The sequence below is a fragment of the Monomorium pharaonis genome, chromosome 4, assembly GCF_013373865.1.
Source record: "Monomorium pharaonis isolate MP-MQ-018 chromosome 4, ASM1337386v2, whole genome shotgun sequence".
Lineage (NCBI taxonomy): Eukaryota > Metazoa > Arthropoda > Insecta > Hymenoptera > Formicidae > Monomorium > Monomorium pharaonis.
Genome location: NC_050470.1, coordinates 10,197,899 through 10,210,714, shown reverse-complemented (window position 1 = coordinate 10,210,714; position 12,816 = coordinate 10,197,899). Strand labels below are relative to the sequence as shown.

At 32.0% G+C, this 12,816-nt stretch overlaps 1 protein-coding gene across 1 annotated transcript; it reads left to right on the top strand.

Annotated features, from left to right (window-relative positions):
• The first annotated feature begins 9,110 nt into the window (after positions 1 to 9,110).
• On the top strand, positions 9,111 to 12,035 carry LOC105837073 (cuticle protein 79). The gene is made up of 4 exons (XM_012681551.3): positions 9,111 to 9,260; positions 10,058 to 10,369; positions 10,762 to 10,929; positions 11,734 to 12,035. The coding sequence occupies exons 1-4, from the start codon at positions 9,249 to 9,251 to the stop codon at positions 11,851 to 11,853; spliced, it is 612 nt and encodes a 203-aa protein (XP_012537005.1). The 5' UTR covers positions 9,111 to 9,248; the 3' UTR covers positions 11,854 to 12,035.
• The last annotated feature ends 781 nt before the right edge of the window (positions 12,036 to 12,816 follow it).

Sequence of the window (12,816 nt, the reverse complement as noted above, 5' to 3'; positions counted from 1 at the left end):
GAACATTGTGTAACATTAGAAATACGTGCACATTATTACTTCTACACTTTTTTCAGTTATTTTAATAATTTAGAACTTTATTTAAATCAACACAACAGCAATATGTAACAGCAATTAAAGTAATAAGCAAATGTGTTAAATTTTAACACAAAAATTTTAACAAGGATATTTTTTAACAAAAAACACAAATTTTCCAGCTGTGTAGAAAAATTCTATTAGAAATACTGTTATGCAACTTTAAAATATATATAGTAATGCCAATTTGTCAGAACTTTCTACGATCCATCGTTAATATAATTTATTATATTTAGAGAAATTGTGTCAACTATTTGAAAGAGTTATATTAATAAGTTTGACAAACCGGTCGTCGGATTCAGTGCACATAAAGTGTTTAAATAAAAACACTTTTTTTTCAACAAATTATTTTTTTAAAAATATAAAAATACGCGCGTGCAAATACAGTTATTTTCAACATGTCTAGTGCATGTAACTGGCAAACAATTACGAAATTCAGGGCGGTGATGTCACGACATATCATCTCTTTTTGAGAACGCGAAAAACTTAGCAAACCGCGAGCGACGTGCTAAATGTATGTACACTTTCATTCGCTTCGGGGTTGAAAAATATCATCCGTAACTCGTATAACTTTCTCGTTGCGCGGTTATATTTATAAACGTTAATTTATTACATCAGTTATCTCTAGAGCCATTCCTTTCAGTTGCGAATATTTTTTTCGTGTTTTCCCACCTTTAAAAATTTAATTTATACTTGTACATACGTTTGACGTTAAACGTCGTTAAATCAAAGATTAACACCAGGAAGAAATTGTGACTCAACATCAAATGTATATTTAACGTTTTATGTTAACGACTTTCAAATCGTCTTTATTATTAAAATATTGTAAAAGGTGTTGCTTTTAGTTACAGTACATAATTTTTTTATTAAAAAATTGAGAGATCCATTGAGAAAAAAATAGTGATATTTGCGACTATAATTGCAGTAAAATAATTATAGTCAGAAATATTATTTTTTAGATAATTATTACTATAATATTGGTAATAATAACTATATGCTTATAGTGGATGCTTTTAGTGATTGTTGTATACTATATTGAAATCTTTATTTTGGTTATGGCAATCATAAATTGCATAGACCAATAATATACTTATAAAAACTTTAATATAGTTTAAACAAACTATAATTTATATTATTAAATAACTATAAAAATATTATTAGATCCAAAGATGATTATAAATTATAGTGACATTATAATTACTGTAACTTTTTTTTATGTACATTCTATGATTTCACGCGTTCTTATTTTGCTCGAGAAAAAAACATAATGTAACTCATTCAATATAAAATGAGTGTTGCCTTAGGTGCACTTTTTCCGCTTACGAATTTAAAGTGCCTTGTTACGCGACGATTTCGCCGAGTGTAACTTAATTTTTCTCTCGGCTAAAAACAGACCACGCCGAAAATAAGCTCGTGCACGTGCGTACATGCGATTCCTTGTGGAAGATAAGCCAGTCGGTCGGTCGATCGCTACCACGCCCCGCTCTCGGAGTCCTTGCGAAGAATGCGTGAAGCCGTTGCAGTTGCATCATCGCAACGGAGTGCAACGGCGTATCCATGCATTGTACGTCGCGTCAAAAGACAAAGGAGCGCTGTTCAAGCGAAGAAAGACCGTTAAGGTAAGAGGGAAAATCGAAAACAAAGAACGATGACCGTTCTCAAAGTAGATAGAGAAATTCTACTATTATTATAAAAATTTTTCTCTAGAAGTTTTTGTATATTATATAAAAGCGTTATTCATTTATCACGCTTAAATGCAAACCAATATTTGATACATACATGCTTGCGTACACATTCTACTAATTTATGTGACAATTAAAAAAAGTTAGATTTTATAAATCTATCTTAAAGAAAAATAGTCTAATATCTATAAATTTCTTTAGATTCGATCTATACATCGGGTGTAGTAAACCTTGCCTTTTACATTAATTTTTATACTTTTTTTTTCAGCAAAAAGTGTTCCCATGCTTAAGGAAAGACATACACTTAGAAGGATAAAAACCATCCACTTTTATGTATTTTTTAAACAAAAACTATTAACTTTACACAAACAAGGTTTTAAACATTTTACACGTATAATGAGTGTTATATAAACTTTTCAACTTAAACATTAATTATTTTATTATATAATAAAATAACTCCGGTCTTGAGCTTTCCGATAATAAACGATAATCATCGTAACTTTTATACAGTTTATCTGAAACTTTATGTAAAGTTAATACTTTTTACAAAAAAATTGTGAAAATAAATACTTTATCTTCTTAAATGTACGTTTCTCCCTTTCTCCCCTCTCCCCTTCCATCATTAAGTAATTTCTATTTAGTGAAAATTACAGCTAACAATTAGAGTAAATTAATGTCAAAATTAAACCAAGAGGCTAAGAGCAAAGACTAATTATTTTGATTTTTAATTTGGCTGATTATAAGTTTTTATTATATCTATGTTACTGATTTTTTCTTACTAATTTATATGTGTATTAGAATCTTGGCTCCTCCCCCTTTCTCTCTCTCTCTCTCTCTCTCACTGTCTCTGTCTGATCAATTCTCTGATACGATTATAAAAATTACAAGGCTCACAAATCCCCCATTACTGTGGCTCTCACTTTCAGGCGACCCGACCGGTGAAAACTGCAACCGTACCGCACTTATATCAAGATCTGCATCTTACATAAGCGCGATGCTGGATTGGGTTCGTCGTTTGTTACGTTACCTTGTGCACACACGTCGATCGGGTCGCCGAAAGTAATGCGCTCGCGCCTTTTTTATCCGCAATACGAAAAGTCGCTCTTGCCAAATGAATAAGGCAGGAGTCAAAATCTTGTAGAAAAAAAAAGGGGGGATCGAACCGATCTGAATAAATAACCCGAATAACAAACCTGATTCATTTATTCCCCCGACATTATTTATTTTCGTCTTTATTAACTTGTACATTTACTTGTACGCATAAGTGTTACACGATAATAAGTTTAAGGTCTACAATTAACATGTTGAGGTCGAAATTTATGTATTATTATCAAATTTGTGCAATTCTTTAAGATTAAATTAGACATTTTCGCAGATTCGCATTTATCTGCCATCTCAATCTTATCTGCCGTTGCGATGCAAACCGCAAGTGGGTATTCGACCTTTCTCCGCGGGTCTCTCAACAGGATTGTCACGCGAGCTCCACGCTTCCGCGTATCCATGAGACTTCCGGGAGGCCCGCAGAAAAATCCTCGCCGCTGCTGGGCGTTTTACAGCCCAGGGAATGTAGAGTATGGACGACGACTGCCAGCGAGCAGAAACTCATTGTCGCGCCCCGGTTCTCCTGTGCAGACTGTGCCACCGAGAAGGGAGCTATTAAGCCAGTGACATGTCTCTCATTACAAAATCTCCCGCGAGCGCCGCGGGTCTCTCGCGTGTGACTCATAATTATCGCTAAGGCAAATTCTTCTTGAGGCTTGAGCGAGCAAGCAATGACGTTCGTGTTCTGCAACATATCTCGCTGCTTGATTTTTGTAACGCACGCGCGTGCACGTAAGTTGTTATAGGTCCGCTGATTTAGCGTCCCGATATCGATCCCGATCCTGATCAAGAAGCGTGAAGCAAGGAGGAATCGATTACAATAAAAATTACCGTAAACGCGAACGTCCTAATGACTTTGTATTAGCTTGTGAAAGACTAATTGTGCGACCTTTGCACAGTGAGTCTTTATTACCAATGTCTGATGTAAAACTTGAGGAATTCCAAGATAAAACATTAATCGAAATTCTTGTTCTAAATAATGTGCAAATAGAAATTTATATGGGCAAATAGAGTAAAATAAATAAATATAATGAAAAAATTAGATTCTATTAAATGTTATCATGTAAGTCAAATTATTAATAAAATAGACAAATAGAAACTTTAAGGGATGGGAAAGATTTAAAAAATATTGAATAATGTAACGTACATTATATAAATAATTCTTATTATTTTATTAATTATTTTATTTATACTTAATAATCAAGTAACGCAACGCTTTATATAAATGTTGATAATGATACATAATAACACATAAAATAATATAACGTTAATACATAAATAATATGTTAAAATGTCAAAGAGTTTTGTAAATATATGTATATAATTACTAATTATTATTAGTTAAGTTATTCGCCAGTTATTGAACCTATTCAAAGTTATCCCCTTCCATTCTCTGCGTAAGGGTAACGCATTTATTTGTCTCGACTATGACGGAGAGAGGCGTTGCCGAAGCGGCGCGCGATATTGCGTAATGTGATATCGAGATTGAGAACCAGCCTGTGACCGGACGGAAATAATACTCGGAGGTGTGTCACTCAGGTTCGCGACCGCTCTTCGATATTTTCGCTGCGATATTTGCTGACCGATTATACCGGGTCCACATTAGATATGAATGCGAGTTCGAGTGTGTCGAAAAATAGTCTGGTTCTGGCTTCACGCACGGGCGATTTCGTACGCGTGAGAAAAGCTGGTTGATGCAATTTACATTCGACGTGTCGTCGGTACAAGGGTGCCTACATCCGTGAATAACCTCTGAGAACCATATTTATTTCAATCAATGTAGCCGAAAGATTTGAAATTATTCAACTATGTAATTCGAAATATTCGGCTTAATAAAATCTAACATAAACGTTTTGATTTTTCGAGTCAATTTTTTCTTTTTTGCTCGGTTCCATTTTGGAAACTTACGAAACTAAATATTTGTTTTTAAATCTCATTATATTAAAGTTATCTATAATAGTATAATCTTATATCTAATGTTCTTTTTTTTTATTTTTTTTCTTATTTTTTTATTGTCTGTGTTACCATTTTTACAAATAAAAATGCTATGCTCTTTAGAAAAATAATAGGTTTTTTTATATGAAAATTGATGGTACAAAACTAGTTTAGTTTCTTCCTCAAGAAGTAATCAACATATTTTTTAATTGAGTTTCTATTCACAGTCCTTTTCTTTCTCTTAAACGACATAACTTTTTAAATTGTGCTACACAGGTTTAACATATTTTAATTATAATAATATAACTATAATGTAATTTAGATAACAATCATTTTTATTTTGTTTTAAGATTTAAATTACTTCTAAAGATGAATGCAATGGAGAGTGAAGTAACAACTCAATAGGTATAATTATTTGTAATAAAACATGTCATAAATAACGTAGTGTTTATGAAAGTGTCGCCAAGGTACCGAAATATCCTTGAAAGTTAACTCGATACTGTAAGACATATAACGGATTATTACTTTTTACCAAATATCATATACTGGTTTTTACTTCTATTTATCTTTCAGCAAAGAAATCGATTATTTTCTTAATAATATTTACAAATCGCTGCTTATTATTATATATGTTCGTAAAAACATAATATTATATAAAGAGATGCAAGGTTAAATAGTAATTTTTTTTAAAAAATTAAAAGTTAAATAATAAAGCTAAAAAGTTAATAATTTTAAATACATTTTTAACATATAACTTTAACCTACTTTTTTCTTAATTAAAAAACTATAAAACCTATTTACCTATGAAAAGAAAAAATACTATAGCGACAAAATATTTTCTATATCAAATATCAATACATCTATTCTTTTTAATAAAAACGTAATTATAAATAAAATATTAAATTTATTTTAGGATTTGTATTGTAATTGTTTTGTTAATTAAAACATTTTAATTTAAGAGCATTATTTATAACGCGTAATTTTATAAAATCAAACATATTAATGTAATGCTTTTTAAAATTAACTTTAAATTTAATTTAACTTAATTTTAAAACAACTTTTATTAATAAATTTTAAAAACCAATAACATTAACTTAATTTAGTTTTAAAAAAATTTTAATTTGTTCAACTATGGTAAATTATGATACAACGGGGATAATTTTTTGAACTAGTCGTTATCTTGTTTGGTACATTAGTACAAAACTTGTAACAAAATAATAAATAATTTTTACAAAATAAAAAATATTTTTTATTAATTTTAAAAAATAATAAATTATTGATGAAATAATCATTTCTAACTAATCTTAATAACAAACAATAGAATTGATAAAATAATGATAACATGCGTAATCAAATCTTCTTTTTACTTTTTGAGATCGTAATGAAATCATAGGTAATGCAGTATGTAATAAATAGTACAGATAGATATGCATCTTGATAGACAATTCAGTTACGTACACTACACGATAAGCATTAATCAATATCAATCAGTGGTGAACATAATGAGATCAATCAAAACATGCGTTAGATTAGCGAATTAACTGCTCTCCGGTCATAAGGGCACTCAAGCCAGACCACCGTGCGATCGTGTGACACTACAAATTTCCACGATAAATTGCATGTCAAGGATCTCACAAGTGCACAAGCTCTTGCTAAGTAATCGTAAAAAATAGTAAAACTGAACCTTTTTCGAATAGCATATTAAATATCTCTATCGTTATTCCGTAATCATGCAATAGTACAGATTAACTTGTTTGCTGAGGCAAGAAATAGCAAAATATAGTTATTCTGAACAGTCGGAGGACGGATGTCATTGTGAAATAATTTATATAAATTTATTAATATTTAATTTCATTAGTCATAAAAGTTACACAGTATATTTAAGGACTTAATTAAAAATGTTATTTTAATGTAATTAAATCAAAGTATCTATAATATTATTAATATCCAACGTCATTTGTTTTCTAAATTTCGTAATATTATATTAATATTATAGTTAATAAAAGACACAGTTAATTAAAAAACCTCTATAAAAAATTAAACAGTTTACGAATTAAGGAATAATAAAACTTGTAAATAATAAGTTAAAAGAAGAGACACGGTAATAAATTATTGCAAAAATTAAGCGTGAAAAAGCAATAGCGTAATATAAAAATATCGCTAACAAGCCGAGAAACTTAAATTACCGCTCGTAAACTGTACAAGGCTTCTTATGGTGTTTGAGGTGCGACTCTAAGAGAGACGAATGAACGTTAAACCAGGAAACGTTTGTTTGGGTGTAGTGAAACGGTAGGGTGCATATTCTGCGTGCCAACGTGACAGACTTAATCTCCTTGTGTCAACGTAGGTATGTTATATGTTATTTGTCGTGATTTAATCATTTTGCTGTTACTATTTCATGACTAATGTACTTTCTTATTGTACGATTTGCACATACACACTACATTACGCATACTGTAAAAAATTTTTGTAAAATTACAACTATAATAGTTGTAAATCTCGTGTCTATAATTTTGCAGTATACAAGTAAAAATAATTTAATATGTCATAAATTTGTTTACGGTGTATACGCAAGTGTAAAAAACAATTTAAGAAATTATTGCGATATTTATATACAAAATTACATACACATAAAAATTCACAACTATTATAGTTGATCTCAAAATTACCTACTATTATAATTGTAATTTTACAAAAATTTTTTACAGTGCATATACGATAAGAAAATTAAAAGGAAATTACAATCAATTCTACAAGTTAACAGGAAAATCGATTTTTAATAAAATTTATAAAGCTATCTTATTGATTACAAATTTGCTAAGAACAATTTCTGTTTATCAAAATACAAAAAAAACCGTATAAATATTCAATCATTTAAGAATATAATTTTCCTTTTTATTCGCTGAGTGTAGATGATTCCTTCGCAAATAACGATTAAAATCCTCGTTTCGAGATGTGAGATGTTCAATGAGACTTACGACTGACGTGAGAATAAACTAGCAATTAATTTCTCAGGAGTAAGGGATTTCCCATAAACCAATCGGGACAAAAGCGCCATAGATCAATCAGTTGGCGGTTCACGCCGTTAATAATAACTTTTACAGGCATAAAACCAACATATCAGTCTCGTAGATGGCAATGATAATACGTGCTAGAATCGCTACCTTATGGACAACCTGCATGTCGCGGTACGGTGGGCGCGTAATAATAGTGCACCGCAATAGAAGACACTGCCGTTCCTCGCGCCGCGTGATTTATATTACCGCGGCGAGATACCTGCCTCACCTCGTAATGAAGCATTGAGCAATCTTGCGTAAACCGACACAGCCGCCGCCGGACACGGGCGAGGATAAGTTCACGTGTTACAATTAGTACTACGCTATACGTGCGTTGCTTTAATTAGAAATTCGTTGCATTAGATATAAAAGATATCTTATTACAGAGAGACTAAAACTATATGCAACAGAGAGTCAAAGCTATACGCAATATATTATGTATATATTGCGTATTGTTGAAAAAATTGTTTTTTTTTTCTGTTACATGTTTTATTACTTGCATATAAATAATGTTCTAATTAAAATTTTGCTAAAACAAACCAACCGTGTCAAATTAGCTACGAATATATATAAATGTATATGATACTGTCATTATTTATTTATCTATTACCATTATTTATTACTTATTTTCTCTTTTAAAATTGAATACTCCAGAAATTCTTTATTCTCAATTTTTAGTTTAATTGCATTATTGTTAAAACTAATTAAGCGTTAGTAAAATAATTAAAACTACAAACGTTTTGATTATTCCGCTGAAGGAAAGTCAATTTTTAATCTTCTGTACAATCGACAACAAAAACCGTCCAACAGTTTCGAGGTGCACTGTGTGTGTGTGTACCTTTGAAAATATACTTTACAATGTACGATTTTACAAACAGCAATCTAAGCAATCGAATTCCAATTTCGTAACTTCAATGAAACAATCGCGAGAAAAAGGACTGTCGACTGTTAACAGGATCCTACGATTTTTCAATGACGCTTGTGACATCACGGCTGAGGCAGATCTCTCTGCGACGGGTGGAAAAATGGTCTCGTTAAGGTTGTGGCATCGAGAAATGCGCTCGCATATCCACGCATATCTGCATAAAGTGGTGGCCACAAGCGCGCGCTCCATTTACCTATGGCGGCTCAGCGCACGTTTAGCGTGTTATACAACCGTTGGACATTACGTGTTATAACATACATATAACTGTGTGCAGTATATTGTCGGTAAATAGCGTTAGGCTCTAGGTAGGTGTGGCGATAGACCGGCCGTTGGCTTCCCTCGCCTATTGGCGGGGCGCAGGGTGCGCGAAATGAAAGTCAATTCCCTATATAAAGGGTGGTTTTCCAGCCCGACAACGACAGAAACCGATCTATTTTACTCACGCGCGAGTATCACGTCGAAGTATCGTTCAACATGAGGGCCCTGGTACGTGCTGTCACGTCTATCTCCGAGCTCGTAGTTAAAGAAGCAGTGTTGAGAATCCGCTTAATTCCGCCGAGAACACTTTCCGTTCGGACGTAACGCTTTAAATAAGGTCGAAGTTATACGGGGACGTTGTGCCGATCGAATTTTTCTACGCTCTCCGTGCCCTGTCACAGTGCTCCCTTGCAAAATTTCTGGAAGCTTAACGTTAACATTTCGGGGAAAAGACCTATTATTTGTGCAAAGTTTGAATTTCGTGCGGAGACCCTTCGATTTCTGGATAGATAACTTTTGATTGTGATAATCGTCAACTTTGTTAGAGTCGTTAGTATCGCTTTGCAGATATCGATTCGTTCGTCTACGGTTACCTGTTCTAAAAATGATCAAACTAGAGTGGATTATTAACTACGTTGTTAATTGTAGATATTTTCATTTACAATTTAGCATTTCATTCAATGTCTCGGGTAATTCTGTCGAGCTTGTCAATTTCTGATGACCGTAAAATGAAAATTTTATTAGACAGGGTCACATCATAATTGTTATTTTCACAAATCTTGATACACTTATCCGTAGATTTTTTCTAAAAAATCTTTTAACATAGTTTCGTCCTTGATTTTGAAGTATTTAGAATTGCGACTTTTTGAAAGAATGATTTTGAAAGATTTAGAATTGCGACAGTTTTAAAAAATTATCCGTTATTCCGACAATTGCCTATTAACATTTGTGTATGTTAATATTCACTTTTATAGATTTCTCGGTCGATTTTTACACTTTTAACGTTTTTTTCCTTTATTCTGCAGATTTGCCTGGTGCTGATCTCCGCGGCGTTCGCCGCCGAAGAGAAGACGGTAAAGAAGCGTGGTCTGATTGGCAATACGGCCTCCTCGATTCTTTACCTGGGTGACTACTATGGTTATGATGGCCAAGGTGGTCTTGGTGGCCTTGGTGGCCTTGGTGGCCTTGGTGGACTTGGTGGACTTGGTGGCCTGAGTGGTCTTGATGGTGGTCTTGGTGGTGGCCACGGCATTGCTATTGCCGTTAAGGAGAAGGCTGTCCCTGTTGCCGTCCCGGCCCCTGTTCCAGTTCCCGTCGACCGTCCCTATCCCGTTAAGGTACGTTGATAAGTTTAATTTTGGACGATAAATATCTATCGCGATAAATAATAATACTAAATTGTGCACACAGATTTTGTGATTTATATTGCATAAACAAAACTCAATGAAAAGTTCACGTTTATATATTTGGATATATAAATAGCATAATTATTTAAATGTTGCATCGTAAATAAGCCTTAAGTTAATTAAGTGTAATCTCAAATTTAATTTAGTGCTAACATTTTTATTATTTTTAAATTAGTATTAAATTTTCTTAATTAAATAAGGTTATTAAAATAATTGTAACGAATTATATTACAAATATTTCAACAAAGAGATCGGAAAAGCAAAAAATCTTATATAATTCGCTTTGACGTGTAAAAAAAATGTGAATGTTCTGTTATTTTTAGGTTCCGGTTGCTGTCCCGCACCCAGTTCCAGTAGCCGTTCCGGTACCGAAGCCCTACCCCGTGATCCAGACCAAGACGATCACGGTTCCCGTAGAGAAGCCTTATCCGGTCCATGTCCCCGTTAAAGTGCCAGTGCCCGTCCCTGCCCCATACCCCGTACCCGTCAAGGTAAATTATTAATAAATTTCAATCTTCCATTAGTCGTAATATAATCTTTAACAAAAGATCAGCAATTAAATTAACTAGAAGTGATAGACAAAGAATTCTGACAAAAATTGGAAGTCAAAAACAAATTTTGTATTGGGATTTCTACCGTAATTTCCGAGAGATGAGAAAACCGTTGCTTTTTAATATTTAAACGTAATTTCTAATTAACGTTAATTATTCTACCTCACTAACGTAATAAACTCATTACAATAACGTGTTGCCTCATTACACAATTCTTTGTCTAGCGCAACAAGTAGAAATCGATTTCGAGACGTAACTATTAACGGGTTCGTTGTGTGCTCTCGATTTTCCCAATATAGATAATTTACCGTCTACATTGATCAATTGATATCTTGATTACGTGTTACGATAAGTATCGTGATTTTGGTCTTTTATTTGTACGGTTACGCAATTATGTGAACGCATGCAAGAAGGATGCAATCGATCTCTGATTGAACATAATTTTACAGTCGGCAAACTATAATTTGTTAAACTATAATTAACTAAACAAAAATGCTATATTTGAAATAATTGATTGATGTTTGCAATTGACGATTAAAATATGTTTCGATCAATTGCATCGAATTAACGCAAGCATATTGCTTAAAATTATTTTATCTATTATTGTGTTTTGTTTTATTGGATTTGTAATGATAAAAAGTCGACCAACAGCTACATCATCAGTATTAGCTTGAATATTTATACTAATTATTTCAATTAGTATATTAATTGCTTTATATTAATACTGATATTTTGTTTGTTTAGGTTGCTGTCTCCCACCCAGTCCCAGTTCCAGTCCCTCACGCCGTTCCAGTCGCGGTTCCGCACCCGGTCGTCGTCAAAGAATCGGTTCCCGTTTACGTTAAGAGCTACGGCCATTACTAGATGAATTTTTCCTTAAAAAAAATAAAATCATATACACACACCACCCCGCCCCATTTTAACTGCCTTTTTCCAGCAGCGCAAAATCCATCACGACGAGCGTCTGTTCAAGAGACGCTTTCCTCGTCGTGTAGTACCTTGAATTCATGGAATAAATCAATTTTGTAAATGTTTTCATAAAGAAACAATCGACTTCTTATTTTCCTTCTGCGCCCATAACTTTTTATGCCAAAGATGCAACAAAGATTATTTTAAACCACACACTGCATATTAGAATCTCGGAATATTTAATTCTTTCAAGAATATATGTTCTAAATTTTTTAATAAAGTTTTTAATAGAAAAATTAATATAAAGTTAAAAAAAGTTTATCTACTATTCTTTCGTATATTACATTGAATAAAAAATAGAATGCAATTTAAATTGTATTTCATCGATAAAATCTTTCTTTCTGACGACATGTATTCTAAAAACACAAAAGAACTTTATCTCGGTTTACGAAAAAAGCGAAGGCAAACATGAAAACGTGGTCTTATGGAACTTACAATTTTTACAGACTAATAGCGGAATATAATTTAGAAAAACAAAAAATAAAATTTTTTCTTATTATTTTTATTGTTTAGTTTTATGGATTTTATTGCAGATTTTGCATATTGTTATTGCAGATTTTTATTAGAAATTTTATAAAAACAAATTTAAAGATTAAGTATTGTATAAGATGTATATTTAAAAAATCAAACTTTTAATTGTTAATTTTAAGATTGATTACTTTGAATATAAATCTTTGCTTGAACACAATTATTTTTATGTATAAAATATATAAAAACTTTAAAAAAATTAAAAAAATAAGACTTTAATAAAATTAATAATTTCCACATTTTTAAACAAATTCATTAAAACTTTTTTAATAAAAATATCGAGAAACCTTTAAAATTAGATTTCTTCTGTTAATTTATCTAAAATCTTAT

What these genes read in the sequence shown, in the direction of transcription:
- LOC105837073 (XM_012681551.3), top strand. An exon ending in ACCGTCCCTATCCCGTTAAG is followed by an intron (nt 10,370 to 10,761) that starts GTACGTTGATAA and finishes TGTTATTTTTAG; the next exon opens with GTTCCGGTTGCTGTCCCGCA. An exon ending in CATACCCCGTACCCGTCAAG is followed by an intron (nt 10,930 to 11,733) that starts GTAAATTATTAA and finishes TTGTTTGTTTAG; the next exon opens with GTTGCTGTCTCCCACCCAGT.